Source organism: Hemicordylus capensis, chromosome 1 (assembly GCF_027244095.1).
Source record: "Hemicordylus capensis ecotype Gifberg chromosome 1, rHemCap1.1.pri, whole genome shotgun sequence".
NCBI lineage: Eukaryota > Metazoa > Chordata > Lepidosauria > Squamata > Cordylidae > Hemicordylus > Hemicordylus capensis.
Window position 1 is genome coordinate 350,592,714 of NC_069657.1, and position 18,820 is coordinate 350,611,533.

Here is an 18,820-nt window from a genome sequence, read left to right on the forward strand (position 1 = left end):
CACTGTATAGATGCAGATTCACTCCCCTCAACCAACTCCTAACTGGTGAGGACACACAGCACCACGCTAGCTTTTGGCTACAACAGGCAACCAATGTACCCCCTCACACATCCACTCATTCTTGTCTTTCAGAGCTCTGGCCTGCAACTTACTACAGGCATTAATTTTCAGACTGGAGATATAGGGAAGAGAAGGATAGGAGGAACACAGGAGCAATGCAATGGGGTTTACATTGTAATGAATGCTCAACATGCTGCTATACTGTACATCTGCACGTGCCTGAGGGCTAGCCGCAACTGTGAACAGGAATCCATTAAGCACTATGTCAGTCCCATCCTATAAGTGCAGCAGTTGCTACAGGGGGACAAATCATGCCTTAAGTAACTGAAGAAGAATATTTAACCTCAATCAGAAATGTCTTCAAAGCTGAACAGATCATAAATATTCTAAGCAACAAAGATATAGTCACGAATTTATCAAGTGGCACTTTATATTTGGTCAAAAATTGTTCATATATATCTAGAATATTTTAAGAATTATAGTATTATATGACTACTTTATTTAAATCATAGCGGCCCACATGTTCTGCAGCATTAAGGTGGCAGAGCAAGAGCTGCACCCTCACAAAGACGGTTGCTGTGGAGCTGTCACAAGCTTATCCACACCCACTTAGCTGTGGGAGAGTGGAACAATTTTTGCTGCTCTCCTCTCCGCTCCCTCCAAGTACTTTTTGGTTTCCAGAAATATGTCTGTGAGAGCTGTGTGACCCTTAGGAACGTATTTCTGGAAATTAAAGAGAGATTTTGGAGAAAGGGAAGAGCAGGTAGAATTGTTTCAAACACACACACACTCTGTCTGTGTTCGGCTACAGAACAAGTCTTTGGCTGAGCTCTGAAGCAGCCTCTGTATGAGATCACAGCTCTTGCTATATCCTGTTAATGCTGCAAATAATGTGAGCCAGAGTGTTCATATCTACTCCATAACTATTTCAAGGTCTGAGGAGATATCCTACATATCCGTGTTAAGATGGATGATGGCTTGCACCACAATTGTCTGTAGACTAGGGATGTGCACAAACCAAGCTTCGTGAAGTGGTTCAGCGCCATGAGGAGGGGAGCAGGGTGTGGGTGTGTTTAAAGGAGAGCAGGTTCTTACCTGCTTCCCTCTGATACATGTAGCTTCCTACGGCATTGGTGCTTGTTCCAAAAACCTGCACATGGTGTCCACACATGCATGGGCACAATTTGTGTGGCCATAACACCTTGCTGACCAAGCAAATGACACCCATGCATGCGCAGATGCCATGCATGTGCCAGTGCCCCGTGTGGGTTCTTGGGACAATGCAGAGGTGGAGAGCAGGTAAGGGCCTGCTCTTCTTTTTAAAAAGATCCCATTCCTCGATCCCCTCCCTGTGGCACCGAACAAGTTTGGACCTCATCTGAACTGATTAGGCAACAAACCAGTGCAAGAACCTCGATTCCTGTACATACCTACTGTAGAACACACTAAACCTCTCCTATCATGCTCCTCTACTCACCTATATCAGAAGGTGATATACCTATATATTTCCCACTCATTTTCTCCTTTATTCACATAAAAGGAGTATCTCCTTTTTTGCAATCTTGAGATCAAGCTTGCTTAAGAAGATAGAGGGACTAAGAATTTCCAGAAGTGACAGGAAAAATGTTCTGCTGAGCAGATGGGACCAGGAGAAGATTCCATTCTTGTCATCAGAAAAGATGTAGTAAATGTTTAGGAATAGTGACCCCGCTGAATTGCAACAATCATAAGGAGACCTTGCAATTTGTGCTCAAATGCAATGGAATGTACTCAACAGAAATGTTATATATCAGAATCACTCAACATTTTGACAGGGTTTCTTAGTGTATGTGTGCGTTAAAAATATATATATTAAGACCTCTCTCCTGGATATATATTACCAACTGCATAATAGCTGAGGTTAAATTAGTATAAAGTTGACTAAGCTAGAATATTCTGAAAATATAGCAAAATGTTATATTATCTGTTCAAAATACTGATACTATAAACACACCAAAAAAATCTTAATATTTTCCAAATGCCCACAATCCTTTATAAAAATGATCAAATAAGAATATTCTACAAAAGAGTAAACAGGCTGAAGAAATAGTTATTTTAGTTACCTTTCAGTTGGACAAAGAACACAAAGATCTGCATTAGGCTATACCCATATTGATTTCATTAGTCGGAAATCTTTAAAGACCACCTCACACATCACATTTTTACAGGTATATTAAAATGTTTTGCATCTACATTTTTTTTAATGTGTGCATGTGGCAAACACATTTTCCAACCATGTTTATGACATACAGTATAGATGCTCCCAGGAGTCAGAATTGCCTGTGGCTCCCTTCTTGCATAAATGTGATTACAAATACATTTTATATCATCTGCACCCTTTATGGTTAGTGTTCTTCTCTCCCCACCCCCACATGTATCACCAAAAATTGTTTTATTTAGGCCTGAACAGAATATAGTTTTGTAATGCATATTATCATCTTATCTTCATGTAATGCATTACAAAACATGATTCACCATGGGGATAATTTGCAAAGGAAAATATCCAGCTATGAGCCATCAATTTTCCAAAGAAGGGAAATCCAAACCCTTTATTGATTTGTGTGTCAGCTCCTTCTTTTTGGTTTGGCAAATATACACAACCTGCTGCTTGACGTGTGAAGTGGCCATAAAACTAAATAATGTGTTAAGGGTCAAAAATGTTTGTGAAAGCTGCTCTCTGTGCATTAATCACAGACTCTGTTTTTAAATAGGTAATGTTTGAAGTCCCACCACAAGCTTTGTCCAGCATTAAATGATTTTCATCATGGGGGTTTTAATTTACAAAAGAAAACAAGCACTTATGAACCATCAATTTTCCACAGAGGGACAGGTAAAAAGAAAAAGCTTTTCTGCTACAAGGCAGCTATAACAGTGGTATAGAAATAAAAATGTAAATATTACATTATAGCAAATTCACAGTATTATATATTCAAGAATTTGTTCCCCAGTGTATTTTTTAAAACTAAACCTGAACCCATAACTTTAGATTGTCTTTTATATTAGAACTAATACATTGTTTCTTGAAAATATATTTTCAGTATCAATTATTTAGAAAACATTTGGCACCCGTACGCATTATTCCAAAGCAGACAGTTATTAAAGATTAAGATTTACCACTACCAATTAAAGAGTAAAAAATAAATAAAAGAAAGAGGACTGGAATTCAGTGCACCTGTTAAAACTTACTACAAAAGTTTAACCAATACAAACTAAGAATTATCTGTGCATTTAAGAACCCTACTAAATCTACTCCAATTTGCAGTCCAAAAAGTCACCCTATTTTTTTTTTTAAGGTGGTGGTGAGTGTATCCTAAGCAGTGCAAGCACAACATCACTTGCACAACTAATCTTCCCCATTCCTTCTCCCTATGGCAACTCCAAAAAGACGCCCTACTCTCTGAAGAGACATTCCTGAGAGTCAGGAGACCTTCAGGAATGGTGTGGGATGTGGCGCAGGGGACTGCAGTGGAAGAGTAGAACCCATGCAAAAGTGACTCCTATGACCAGAAGTCATTCCCCCGCATCATGTCCCATGCCATTCTTGAGAATCCCCTAGATCACAGAAACAGCTATTTGGGAGGCTCAGAGAGCAGTCCAAGGGAGGAGGGGGAAGCTCTCATGCTATTTGTAATACAACCCAATAATTTTTAAATTTAAAAATAATCAAAACTAGCATTGGTTCCTAGCAATGTTATCTGGCAAAGGCTTTCTTTTGCCCCAATTTTACAATATCATCAGGAGATGGTGATTTGAAATCAAATGGAGTTATTGCTAATAAGGGCCCAATCTCATTAATCTTTACTTCTTGCATTTGCCTGCTGTATAAGAAAGCCTTATGGAGACTAGCAGTTTTACGCTTACATCTCTTTGGGGGATAATGAAGGCATAAAGTTATAGCGAAGGCAGATGGTCTTGCAGAGAGGGCTTTTGTCCATGAAACAGTGCCTTCGAAGAAGCGTGATCTCAATCTTTTCTTACATTTCTTGCTTCCTTTAGCTACAAATACTTGCCGCCCCCGCTCTGAAAATAAAACTCCTGTTTCAGGAAGCAGGGTGTTTTCCTGTATTTCTACAGGTTTTGGAGATAAAACCGATTTTCTAATAAGAACGCTTAAATCAATATCTGGATTCAGAACTGGAGGAGGCACCATTTTAGGTACATGAAGCTCTGAGTGACTAGATGTTGTTGTAGGCTTATCCAGTTCAATTGATTTTGCAATTAAATCTGAAAGTGATAGACTTTCAAGCTCTTTTACTGGAGAAGATCTGGAGAATGTCAGTGAAGATAAAGATCCTGACAGTTCTGTCATTCCAGATGAAATCTGAGGTTCGCTAACTAGTTGTGATGATGATGTAGGTCCGAGTTCAGTAACTGCAAAGCCTACAGACAACTGGTTACAAAGATCAGACAAGGGGAAAGCCTTGTTTGAGATAGTCTCTTGGTGTTCCTGCAGGAGATCAGCGAGGGATGGACTTTCAGACACTGAAAATGTTGAGCTATCAACTTCTGAAGAGCAGCTGCCTTGGAAACAACCTTTTTTTTGACAAAATGAAGGAATGTTTCCAAGAAGTTCAGTCTTTTTATTGAGCTTATAACTGACCTTATTATCTAGCATCAAACTCTCAAAGGCATTTACTAAGGCAGGAGGACTGTCCAAACAGCCTTTGCTATTATGATCTGATTTTTTCTGAAGAACAACTGATTCTTGGAAACCTGAGGAGTCACCTGTTTCATTAAGCCTCAGCAAGACCTTCAAGTCCTGAGCTGTTTTCAATTCAGATTGATCCCAAGAGAGCTTTTCTAATCGATTTCCTTTCAGCAAGTTAGTCCCTGAACTAAAGCACACATCACTTTCAGTGCAAGAACCGGCTGAGCTGCTGCTTTCGATTAGTGGGAGTGCCACTTGCTTGCTGACTGGTTCATAAAATGATTTGTTGTCAATATCATCACTTAATGGTAGAGGAAGAGCTCCCAAGGATTTACAGGAGGATTTTAAGGTTCTCTTTTTGATGGAAGATGTATTATACTTCGACCTGAAGAGAATTTTGTCACTTGGAGCTGAAGGGTTACAAGGAGATTCAAATTTGACTGCGGAGCCGCTGAGACCAAAGCAGGAACTAGTGGAACCTGAAGTGTTTTCCACTAAATTAGCCAAGCTGTTAACATCAGAAAATATTTCTGAGCAAAATAAGCCTTACCTTACAAGAGCCAACAATTCCAACACAGATGCAGGATCACAGCAAAAACAGTTCAATTTGTGACAAGGCAGGAAAGGCAACAGCAAAATCAAGAAAAAAAAACATGAAAAGGCATTTAATTAACAAACATTATCAAAAAATATGTTTAGTTGTGCAAAAGCTTTGGATGTGTAAATGACAGGTTCATGAATTCAATTTAATAGCTAAGCAGTTAGCCAGTCAGCAATTTTAAATTAGTCACAATTTTGTAGCAGAAGCTTAGAATTACGGAGTTGGAATCATTAGACCATGCAACATGCCATAAAAATTTCTGCTAATCCTACAATTACAGTACAGTGGAAGCAATTAATTCATAACTTAACTTAATTCATAACCAACATTTTAATTGAAGTTATTTAATACAACATATAGTTTTACTGCTAGTCATATTTACAAAAAGCAGCAAGCACCTTCGAAAGACTAAGGCTGGATCCAAACCTTTTACAGAACAGTACTCCATCGTAGGAAGTTCCTTCCACTCGCAGAAGGGGCTAGTGTACAACACTCCACCTGTTTACAGAAAGAGCTTCCAACAAAAAAACTCCATTCTGCTAATGGTTAGGATCCAAACCAATAGTTCACTTGTATGTTAAGCATCCATAATGGGTTTCTTCTACATGTGTAATTTAGCCATTCAATTTATTTACAAATAAAAGGAAAACATGCTGTAGTATCTATTATATTAATTCTCGTAGACGTGCCTCTGTGGGGAAGCGTCCCAGCAACCCAGTGGATTGGCTAGGTGGTGGAGGTGCCGGATTGGCAGGTAGGCCACGTAGGGAAGTGGCCGTTTGGGGAGAAAAAGAAAGGGAGGAAAGCGAGCAAGTGGAGAGGAGAGGAACGGACTAGGGCAGAAGGGAGGGGAGAGAAAGCGGGGGAGCCTGGCTGGGCAGAGACAAACAGTTGGCCACTTCAGAAGATGCTCTCTAGAGGGAGGGCTGCAGGAAGGAGCTGGCTGAATGCTTGGCGGCCCGACACCAGGGACTGGAGGAAGGAGGATGCAGCAACGGCCAGCAGGGAAAACACAAGCAGGCTAAAAAGCGGAGGCGGCGGGGGGGGGGGGAGCACGAATGAAAGAGAGGAAAAGAGAGAGAAAGAGATGGAAACGGAGAAGAGAGCAAGCTGGGGCAGAAAAATTGGGGAGAAGGGGACTGAGACAGAAGGCTTGGGGGGAGGGGAGTAGGAGAATTGGCTGGCCCACACTGGCGGGCCTGGCCTGGCGACCGGTGGTGGCCGCAGACTCTAGCGATTGAGAGAGGCAGGTGGCGGGGGAGACAGAGCGGGCGGGAGGGGCGCGCGGGGGGGGAGGGCGACAGAGCGGGCGGGAGGGGCGCGCGGGGGGGAGGGCGACAGAGCGGGCGGGAGGGGCGCGCGGGGGGAGGGCGACAGAGCGGGCGGGAGGGGCGCGCGGGGGGGAGGGCGACAGAGCGGGCGGGGGGGGCGCGCGGGGGGAGGGCGACAGAGCGGGCGGGGGGGGCGCGCGGGGGGAGGGCGACAGAGCGGGCGGGGGGGGGCGCGCGGGGGGAGGGCGACAGAGCGGGCGGGGGGGGGCGCGCGGGGGGAGGGCGACAGAGCGGGCGGGGGGGGCGCGCGGGGGGGAGGGCGGGAGCGGCGCGGGCGAGAGAGGCGCGCGGGGGGGAGCGACAGAGCGGGCGAGAGAGGCAGTGTGGGGGGGCAGAGAGAGCGAGAGAGCTGTTGTGGGGGGGGACAGAGCGAGTGAGAGAGCTGTGTGAGGACCAGCCAAACAAATTCTCCCAACTAACCCCCAAAAGGAAGTGAACTCCCTCACAGATGCTCTGTGCGGGTTCAGCTAGTTTTTTTTTTAATACACATGTGAACAGTTTTGTTGCAACAGCACATATATCACATACAAATACCTGGGGGAAAGCCACATATTCGATCCCAAGAAAATAAGATGTAAACATACCTTTTGTTGTCTTTCCTCCGCTCATAGTTTCATCATCCTTGGTCTTCATATCTTGCTCACTGTTTTGTGAAAGCACAGAATCCAAAGCTTGCTGCACATCAAATCTGCTGTTCAGTAGTGCTTCTATCATCACCTTCTCTGGAACAGACTCCCCAAGCACTTCTTTCATACGAACAAGGCACAAGTCAAGCTTAGCTATAAATAAACAAACACATAAAAGCTGTTCAAGGAAAAGACTTCTGAACAGTGACTTGGAATAAATATTAAGAGCTGGATTAAGACTGGAGACAGATGCTGTAGTTTCACTTAACCAGACCACCACCATCTTCAAGAAGTAATGTTTGTTATTCCTGCCCTACCTATCCCATGTGTTATTTATTATACTGCTTGAAATAATTTTATCAGTTTTTAGGAGTTTGTGAAAAGTTGAATATTCATTGGCACAGGGATTATTAATATGAAGAGCATTCAGTCCAAAATAAGAAAAATGCATATACAGTATACAGCATTAAGTTATTCAACATAATTTGGTAAGTCAATGTGGCATCATTTAACAGTACATTTTAAGCATTTACAGATACGGTAATTAACTTCTAAGGTAAACAGCATCTTTTCAGGCTTCGGGAATCAGCAGATGGGTAACCATAACTGCAAGAACTGAATGTGGAGTGTTAATAAAAATCTGCTAACTACAAACCTTTAACTTTCTAAGAACTGTGAATAGCTTACTGGATTATAAAATTCACTGCCTTCCTAAAAGGCTCTCCAACTCAAGAAACTAGATAACAGAAGTACAGTATAAGCAAGTCTGGAAAGGAATAACCAAAAAAGTAAAAATAAAAGATTAGCCAACACTAGCCTCAGATACATGAGGCAGAGCTTTTGATTGAGCAAACACGCTGAACCATCTTGAGGTACTTTTAGATAGAAGTATTTGTGACTGATTAACAAGCTGAATCAGCATGTCTTAGGGCCAAACGACACATGCTACTAAATGTGTCGGTGTAACTCCATTTTTCCGGGTATTCTGTTTCCGATACAAGCTGCAGGGAAAAGGAGTTAACCCTATCTGACTGACATCGTCCCCTGGCACCACTCCCGAAGCTGCTGCTTGCCCCAGGAGGGAAACTGCACTGGCATCAATGATCGCCTCCCTTCAGGAGAAAATAGCAGCTACCTAGGGGGTGGGGGGAGCAATACAAATCATGGGCAAAGCGTTAATCCTGTGTGCCCCATCATCCTGATCACTTCTCCAGATGATATCTAAGAATATCAAACTAAAAATGGAAAACAAAACAACACTGACACATTAAACATCACTAATAGTTTGGTCCTTACACTCACAATCCATACAAAGACTTGGGGGTGGGGGCTCACTTTGACCAAGCATACTTGCAGGATGAACACAGGCAGCATAGCATGCAATGGCAGCACCAAACCCATACACTAGTTGGTACTTCTTCCATTAGGTACTTCCCCATTTATTTAATTTACTAATTTATTAATGTATTTATTTATTGTTAAATGTATATACTGCCTTTCATTAAAACAATCCCAAGGCAGTTTACAGCAGAAACACATACATACTATTTAGTCCTACTATCAACAGAGGAAGCAGAAGTTTGGAAGTACTCTTAAGAGTACAACACTGAATAATACTTGATTAACATTAGAAAATTGCTAGTGTGCAATCCTCAACAGAAAAGTATATAAAGAAATAGGATAGGTCCCAGGTAACTGAAACTCAGGCTCACAAGCTGAACATAATGGAGTTTCTATTTTTATTGGAAAGTGGCATATATTTTTTGTTTAAAAATACAGAAGTTAATCAAGTGACATACAACATACAGATCTGATCTGGACTGTGGTTACAGCTTGCGGACCAGAACAGCAACAAAAATAAGAATTTTGCAATGGTTTATAGCCAAGGATTTCAAATAATTCTACAAGAAACAAGCGTGAAATGAACACCAGTTCACAATGTAGCATCAAAGGGTGACCTGAAATTATGAATGGAAAGCGCACCTCTCTAAAGCAACCACCATATGAAGCCAAGGTAGTGTTATCATGAAGGCACCTTGTACCAGCCTTTAAAAGAGAGGAAGTCCGTGTCAAAGAGGCACAGGGGACCCAAGGGAGGATAAACAGGGAAGCGAAGCACAAGAAAAGGAGGATGGCATTGTGTTAAGAGAGAAAAGTGCTGCTGTCTTGGACTGATATAGCTGCCACCAACTCAAACAAGGTTCTTCCTGCAGTCAGCAGCATCCCAGGCCCAGTGCATTGGTTGGCCAAACAAACTAAAACAACGCACTAGGCCCCTGTGCAAGCTTCCACTGGCAGATCAGACAGGAACTTTGCAGGCACACATAGGGAGGAAAGAAACAGAAGTAGGTTTTTTCTCTCTGCTCTGCCCTCTTTATCCACTGCCTGTCACAACAGCATACCCATTTTGGCTGGAAATAGCTCAAATTGACATGAGTGTGCTCTGGAAATGTCTCTGCAAGCATATAAGAACATTGCCAAAATAGAGCATATAGGCTGGCATCCCATTTCCAAGAATGGGTATCAGATCAGATACTTTTTAAAAGCTTACAAGCAGACACATATGGCCCTATCTCCTCATTGGCTGCTAGAGCGGTTTAGCAGCCACTGTCTCAGCAATGCTTCTCAAGCAAAAAATTTCCCAGATTGGATGTGGATACTCCAGCAACTATGACAGCTACTGGGCTGTCTATGGGAGACAAACTCATGGCGCTGATAACTAGAGGAGCCTGCCAATCCTGCTCAAACTTGGGATTCCCTAGATTGAGCAAGGCTCACTTGATAGTGGTCCCCGAGTCCCCAGAGAAGCCACCTCCACATAGCCAGCCTCCAGAGGGCTCGCTTCTAAAGATCCGCAAATGAGTGGAAAGGAGTGATGCAAAGTCTCTACTACAACTACTTCTTAGTAGCAGCAGCAGCAGTAGTAGTATATTGGGAGTCTCCTCCCTGATCTGTCTCAACCCTCCACCCACTATAAATTATTATGAAATTCTCACATTTAAATCCAATGATTTTAATGTAGAGTTTATTAGTACTTTCACATGCATGTGTTCTAATCAATAATTAAGGCCACCCAATCTCATTAGTTAGTCAAAACTATGTTATTTCTATAAACTAATTAAAAAGATATAAACACATGAATGGTCTACTAAGTTAATAGTGTTTCTACAGTTACCTTTTTCAACTCCAGTTAGCTGGTGACTGGAAATACAATAATTGCTATGTGCTCTATCTTCGGAAACATATTCTTCTTCCAAAGGATTATCCCGTCTTGAATAGATAAATTGAGCAGCTATAACATAAACCAACAGCAGACCCTTTATTTGTGTTCAATCAGGATCTACAACTCCTAAACCCCTTTGTGCTTTGTACACCTAAATCTTTTGTGCTAATTTACAAACTATCTTAAATAATGTTGATTCTTAATGTTCATAGCCAAACACACACTATAACTATTAATCGCTTTTTCTGTAAATTTGATTCATCTTTCCATAGTCTTAGTCTTACCAATTCAGATTTAAATTATGACCCATTCAAGTTAAAGAACAAATCATTTTGGTTTAGGGTACTTCACTTAAATACCATGATTAAAAGTAATTCATTTTAAGTAAAAATATAACCACAGATGTATAAAGTAGTTCATACGAATGGTACTAAGGAGTAGGAAGTAGCTGAACTACAAAGAACTATTCTTCAGGCAGGAAGAAGATTCGATTGGACTTGAATTCATCTCTGATTCAATCTCTGAACATGATCTTAGGTGAGTCACTTTAGCATGTGTGCTTCCATTTCCCCCTCCCACTCTCTGCCTTGCGAAAATATAATGCAATACTTTAAAAAACCAAAAAACCAGGCCAGTTCTTGTTAGGCATCTATGCAGAACCAAAGTAAAATGTCCTTTCACAGTTCCTAAAGATCTATAAAGCACATCATAGTCATCTTAGATGGGACACAAAATAATAATGTTCAAATATAAAACTAGCTTCCTGTTTAAATACTTCCCTTAAGTACTACTGCTATAGATGGTGGTGGCAGGGCTTTTTCTCCCTTTTCTTCAGCTTGTTTACACTTTGCATCTATGTGCAGACTCCAGTAACACTTGAAATACTAATAATGCTCCCTGCATCTGCCTCCTATCAAGTATCTTTTTTACCTCCAGAACACGCTAGGAAATCATATGATGACATGATACAGGGCATTTTTGGTGCATTCCAATTTTAGGGGGGAAAAGGGAAACCAATAGGAGCTGTGAATATTATCAATGCTTCAAGTGCTGCCAAAGCTGCTGCTGCCCACAGATACATGGCATAAAAAAGAAAAAGCTACACCACCAGATTTGATAACTATCCCCACATACTGAAAACTCTTTGGAAAGTCAGAAGAGGTTATCCCTGTTTGTCCTTCTCTGCTCAAATTTTGTAAAATTTTAGCAACTTTGTTCTGGCCATAAGCAAGCTTAGTAAGATTTGTGGGCTTAATTATAGAATTGTATTAAACTAACCTGTTGAAGGTGAAATGCAATAATCATCCTCTACAGACTGCCCATAGATATCATCTTCTTCAAAGTCTAAGGGGAAAAAACAAGAACATTTAAATAGTTCTCTTATATAACACACATTGTCATACTTTCATTAATAAACACATCCAATTTATCCTCCTCATTAAGTTTAAGTAGATCTAATTTCTGAAACAGAATAGTCTCTTGTTGATGGTTTTTTCATATTCTAGTAATTATGATCTAATATTTAGCTTAGTTTCAAAGATGGCACTAAATCAGCTACTTTCAGATGAACTTCTTAGCTGAATAAGCCTATTGCTTACCACTTACTAGAACTTTCTTTGCAAAAAAAGCATTCTCCCTATTTTTTGTTGCCTTCTGATGTAGGACTTAGTAAACCCCAGGCACCAGGGAGCCACAGCACTCAGAAGGATAACCATGGTGCCAAGGTTCGGCTATTCAGAGGCAGAGTTATTTAATAAAATCCTAATTTGTTTCAGACAGCCCTGTTTCTGGCTAAGCATATTACTTGTAAAAGGGATAAAGAGAAGCCCATTTACGCCTGCACAGTATCTGTCGCTAAGTCCAGTAATTTTGTCAAGTCTCCACTGTCTGGCTCCTACATTTGTGGGCTGGCTCTTAGATTTTTATTTTTATTTTTATTTTTAATGTCAAGGCCTGTTCTAGTGGTCCAGGACTCTGGGATGCTCTCCAATCTGCTCACCAGGAAGCAGGCTCTTTGAAGAAATACTTGGCCAGAGTGTTGAGCTAGCAGACATCTCCCACTTCCTCTCTGAAGTCAGACAGTCTCCTATCTCTGCTGTGAATGGAGACAGGTTCACAGCCTGGCCAAAGAATTAATCGAGCTGGCTACAGCCTTCTCCATGAGGCTGGCTAAGTGAGAAGAAAGATGACAGGATTAAGACTATCAAATAGTCTGTGTGGAAGTAAAGAAGACTGACTCAGCCCCAGAACTATCTCTCAAACCTTGACAAGGTGCCCCAATTTCTATCCTCAAAAGGGGAGCGTCAGGAAGTCTGACTAACTCTGCTGCCCAAATGAAGCCACCACCTGAGACAGCAGGGCACTTTCAGAACTTTGCTCCAGCCCAAAACCTTATCACAACAGAACATTACATGCAGGACACCAATCCACCTCAGACATTCACCTGAAGTTTCAGGCAGCACTTTGAGGCAGGTGTATGAACAGGTTCCTGCTCTCCCATCTCTTCAACATGGTATCGAGGCTATTCCCACGATCAGCCAAAATCGGGATAGGGGAGCCTAGCCCGATTTCTGATGATCGTGGGAGCCACCGGGCTCGCAGCCGAGCCCAGTTGCCTCCCAGCGGTTAACCCGCCTAAGTACCCCTCCCCTTAAACCAGTTTTGCAGAGCAAGCGCTCCGCAAACCCGGTTTTTCTGATCGTGAGTAGCCGCAGTGCGGTTCTGCAGCTACTCATTAGTAGACCCCCGGAGGGGAGGCAAAAAGCCACTTCCCGGCTCCGGGGGTCTCTCCAGTATGTCCTGCACACTCACACAGGGCATACTGGAGCTTCCGGGGGCCACGCAGCCCCCGAACTCCCCAGCCCCCGCCGGCTCCGTCACGGAGCTGGCAATCATATGGACGGCCAATCCGGCCTCCTGGGGCTCCCGCCCTGCTCGTGTGCGGGGAGAGCGGGCTTAACCCGCTCTCCCCGCTTCCCTTCCCAAGCCGAGTCTCACTGATCATGAGACCCGGCTCTTTTAGTAATCTCTCCCCAGCACAATCCAGATTATGAACTGATCTTAAGGATGCATACCTACATATTCCCCTCATGTCTAAGAACCACAAGTTCCTCCATTCAGACTGTAGAGGGCATCGTTATCAATATTGCTCATTTTCCTTTGGCTTGCTACCTCACCAAGCAACTGGTCACAGTGGTCCTCAGGATGAGTAGCAGCCACATACAACCATGGCTGGATGATATCCTTATGAGGATATGATCTGAGGAGGAAGCAGACTCCTGAACAGAACTGGCAGTGGCTTCCTTACAGGACCACAAATTTTCAATCAACTGAGTCAGAAGTCAGCTGCTTCCCTCACACAGGATAAAGCACCTGAGAATGTTGACATGGCCCAGGCCTCTGACCTGGCCTTGGTAGGCGTCTGAAAGTATCCTTTAATACACTTACTCTTTCCTTTTAAAAAAGAGCTATGTGGGGTTAAGAAACTATCTCTTTTCCATTGCTATCAATAATGACCAGCTTCAGAGAAAAAAATAGAAGGCATTCCGTAGCCTTGCTCCAGCCAAGTCTTTCTTCAAAAAGCCTGCTTCCTAGGGGGCAGACTGTAGAGCACTTTGGAGTCCTTGGCCAATGACAGGTGAACAAACAGGAGAATTCACAGGTAAGCAATTTCTCAGTTTCCAAATTCTACAATACACAGATAGTCAGTTTAGACCACCCCTGCACAACGTAAGGCCCAGGAGCCAGATTCAGTCCATGGGGACATTTTTGATGGCCCAGGTGGCCAGCAACAGTAGGAACCCCAAAATTTGGCATTTGTGTGGGGCTGGAACAGAGAGGTGCCCACTGACTGAGCAAGGACAGGACTTGTTTTCTGGCCACTATCCTTGGTTAAAAACTGTGGTGCCCTGGGGCAGGGACCAGTGTTCCCTCTAACAGGGATTCCCAGTTGTTGACTACACACTTATAGGAAGGTAAAAGAAATGAAATATACGTAATAATTTGTGCTTAATGTGCTTGTGAAATGGAAGTAGAACAGTTTGAACTTTGTAGGATTTCAACTTCAAACTGTGTTCATTTTACTGAAGAATGACCATATATGGTAAATTTGAATAATAAATTTGAATCTGAGAAAGATCTTCTGCTTTTCTTGAACAATATCATTTCCTCTTGCACGATATCATTTTGGAATTATTGATCTGATTATTGAATGCTAAAAATCTGTTGAGAACATTAAGTTAAAATATTATATCCAGAATTTATTCCCCAAAAACATAGAAAAATCACTTAATCCTTCCCCAAAGTATATGCTGGTGTAAAAAGTAATGCATTCAGCTAATTTCAGTAGCAGGACCGTATGCAAATTTTGATATTTGTAGGTCATTGGAAAGGTATGGCTTTACTTTGCACAAATGAACAAATATGTTTGTATAATAGATACAGGGAAGTAAGATAATACAAAGGATAGTAATTATACCAAAATGGGAATTAATATATGGAGGGAGGTGTGTGTAGAAGATTGTTAGAAGTCTTATGGGTATTGTTTGGATATAATGGATTGGACTAAATAACCCATATTATCCCTCTAAACTTCTATCAATTATTACACTAACATTATAACAGGAAGTGGCCTGGTTTTCTTAGCAATTGTCCACTTTCTCCATATTTAATTTAGCATTTTAATCCCAATTTATGCAATAAGAGTTGACACACAAAGTAAAGATACTGGCTGCCATCTTGATGATGTGCACATATTATGTAGAGTCTGGGGGGACACAACAGACACTCAAGCAACTCCCCCTGCCTTCCTGCTGTTGCACAAGAGGGCTAAGAGTCCAGAGCATTCGCTACACTCTACAGGTGAAACTCGGAAAATTCGAATATCGTGCAAAAGTCCATTAATTTCAGTAATGCAAATTAAAAGGTGAAATTGATATATGAGACAGACGCATTACATACAAAGCGAGATAAGTCAAGCCTTAATTTGTTATAATTGTGATGATCATGACGTACAGCTCATGAAAACCCCAAATCCACAATCCCAGAAAATTAGAATATTACATGGAACCAAGAAGACAAGGATTGTAGACTAGAACAATATCGGACCTCTGAAAAGTATACAGTGTACTGTGCTTGATTGGCCAGCAAACTCGCCTGACCTGACCCCATAGAGAATCTATGGGGCATTGCCAAGAGAAGGATGAGAGACATGAGACCAAACAATGCAGAAGAGCTGAAGGCCGCTAATGAAGCATCCTGGTCTTCCATAACACCTCAGCAGTGCCACAGGCTGATAGCATCCATGCCACGCCGCCTGCAAAAGGGGCCCAAACCAAGTACTGAATACATATGCATGCTTATACTTTTCAGAGGTCCAATATTGTTCTATTCTACAATCCTTGTCTTCTTGGTTCCATGTAATATTCTAATTTTCTGAGATTGTGGATTTGGGGTTTTCATGAGCTGTACGCCATGATCATCACAATTATAACAAATTAAGGCTTGACTTATCTCGCTTTGCATGTAATGCGTCTGTCTCATATATCAGTTTCACCTTTTAATTTGCATTACTGAAATTAATGGACTTTTGCACGATATTCGAATTTTCCGAGTTTCACCTGTAGAAGTGCTTAGTAATATCAGAAACATGTCATGGAGCAACATGTTTCTGATCTTACGCCTCTGGAGTATGGGAGCACTTTGGACTCTTTATCCTCTTGTGAAACAGCAGGAGGACAGTGAGAGTTGGAGGGGGGGCTGCTGTGTAACCCCAGACCCTGCTTAACGTGCACACTTCATTAATCAGGATATCAGCTAATAACTGAAGAAATGATATTTTGTTAACTTTGTCAGATCTACTTTAATCAATAACTATTAAAACTATTCTCAGAATTATCTGCCTTTTAAGAATTTAGGATAAACTGGGCAAAAATGAGATGATTCTATATAGCACAACAGCCAAAATCTCAGTTTAGAGCACAGCTGCTCAACTTCAGCCCTCCAGTCGGCGTAAGCTGCGAGATGGCAAAATTTGCAGATGATACTAAACTCTTTCGGGTAGTGAAATCCAAAACGGATTGTGAGGAGCTCCAAAAGGATCTCTCCAAACTGGGTGAGAGGGCAACAAAGTGGCAAATGCGGTTCAGTGTTGGCAAGTGTAAAGTGATGCACAATGGGACGAAAAACCCTAACTTCAAGTATACGCTGATGGGATATGAGCTGTCAGTGACTGACCAGGAGAGGGATCTCAGGGTCGTGGTGCACAGCTCATTGAAAGTGTCAACTCAATGTGCGGCAGCTGTGAAAAAGGCCAATTCCATGCTAGGGATCATTAGGAAGGGGACTGAAAATAAAACAGCTAATATTATAATGCCCTTATACAAAACTATTGTGCCGCCACACCTGGAGTATTGCATACAATTCTGGTCACCACATCTAAAAAAGAACATTGTAGAACTGGAAAAGGTGCAGAAGAGGGCAATCAAGATGATCAGGGGCCTAGAGCACCTTTCTCATGAGGCAAGGCTACAACACCTGGGGCTTTTTAGTTTAGAAAAAAGACAACTGCGGGGAGACATGATAGAGGTCTCTAAAATCATGCATGGTGTGGAGAAAGTGGAGAGAGAGAAATTCTTCTCCCTCTTACATAACACTAGAACCAGGGATCATCCCATGAAATTGATTGCCAGGAAATCTAGGACCAACAAACAGAAGTACTTTTTCACACAACGCATAGTCAACTTGTGGAATTCTCTGCCACGAGATGTGGTGACAGCCAACAACCTGGATGACTTTAAGAGGGGTTTGGATAACTTCATGGAGGAGAGGTCTATCATCGGCTACTAGTTGGAGGGCTAAAGGCCACCTCCAGCCTCAAAGGCAGTATGCCTCTGAGTACCAGTTGCAGGGGAGTAGCAACAGGAGGGCATGCTCTCAACCCCTGCCTGTTGGGCCACTGTGAGAAACAGGATGCTGGTCTAGATGGGCCTTGGGCCTGATCCAGCAGGGCTGTTCTTATGTTCTTGGACTACAACTCCCTTAAATCCTAACCATAGTGGCCAATAGTCAGAGATTATGGGAGTTGTAGGACAACATCTGCAGGATGGCCAAAGTTGGGCAGCCCTGGTTTAAACTCATGAAATAGGTGTGTATAAAATATGAACCTCATGATATTGGTGGCTACTGTCAGATGTAACAAAGATGCTAAAAAAACCTGGCATGCTCTTCAATTGTCTCTTTGGGATGGATGGATGGATAGATAGATAGAAATAGGACTTTATTAAAGTGGAAGATCTTCCTAAAATTATACACACATTCCAAGGTTCTTCAGTGGTAATTCTTAATATGTATTCCATTAAAATATTCTTTATTTATCACTTAATGGCATCCTAACAGTAGACTAGTTGTAGCATATGTTAAAGTGTACTTGCCAGTTCAAACCTGAAGCTTTATTTATTTATTTATTTAAATTTAATTTCCTGAACTTAAAGTATGTAAGTGGGAAATTATCATTTCTGAAGCAATGAAACCATTTACTCAGATACATAATAGAGTCCTAAGCAAGTTCAATTAGAAGTTACATATTTGAGATCACTACTGCCATGGCAGCACTAACCATGCCATCAGAATAAATCACATGCGCCACCTATCACCAAAGGAGATACATGACAAGGCCAGTAAAATGTCCTGGCTTACTGCAATTTGCCCCATGTAACTGACCCATAGGTGGCGAGTTGCTTTGGGACAGGGAACCAGCTTTTCATTTTATTTCCTATGTAAACCACTTTGAGAACCTTTTTTGTTGAAAAGTGCAGAGATATATGTATCAGGTGGTAGAAGAATATGATAAATTAATAAATATAAATATTTAGAAGAAGAATAATCATGTACTGATTATCATCATCCACGGTCTGTTGTCTATATGGAGTAATCCTGGATTGCGTATTGATTTAAAAAACCCCTTTTTTAAAAATTGGGATGCTACTATGCCGACAGAATTTTTATGAATTATATGTTAACATCTGAAGAACTGAGGAATTAAGTTTAACCTAACAAAGCTAAATGACAACAACTGGCATTTAGAAGATGAGCAACACCATGCCACATATTTTCAAGTGGCATAGAGGACTTCCTGGAGAAGGAGAGGGCATCAAAAATGGCCACTTCCTCACTACACTAGTGCAGTTAGTTGAGAAGTTCTGTTAAGCTGCTCTCTCACTGCAATGCTGCATACTTGCTCTATACGTCAGCCAGTATACAGAATAATGACATTTATGAGTCTAAAGATTAAAT

At 41.8% G+C, this 18,820-nt stretch overlaps 1 protein-coding gene across 4 annotated transcripts in view; it reads right to left on the reverse strand.

The window, feature by feature from the left end:
* HBS1L (HBS1 like translational GTPase) overlaps positions 1-18,820 on the reverse strand; it is a 73,727-nt gene that overhangs the window by 52,667 nt on the left and 2,240 nt on the right. The window contains exons 1-5 of one of the 4 annotated variants that reach the window (XM_053288295.1): positions 12,528-12,781; positions 11,807-11,872; positions 10,481-10,597; positions 7,264-7,458; positions 363-5,292 (exon numbers count right to left, since the gene is read on the reverse strand). In XM_053288295.1, coding sequence (XP_053144270.1) covers positions 3,791-5,292; positions 7,264-7,458; positions 10,481-10,597; positions 11,807-11,872; positions 12,528-12,582 — 1,935 coding nt within the window. In that variant the 5' untranslated portion in view covers positions 12,583-12,781 and the 3' untranslated portion in view covers positions 363-3,790. Of the gene's footprint in view, positions 1-362; positions 5,293-7,263; positions 7,459-10,480; positions 10,598-11,806; positions 11,873-12,527; positions 12,782-18,820 lie in introns of those variants that run through there. The other 3 variants (XM_053288309.1, XM_053288303.1, XM_053288291.1) reach the window with 3 other exon arrangements.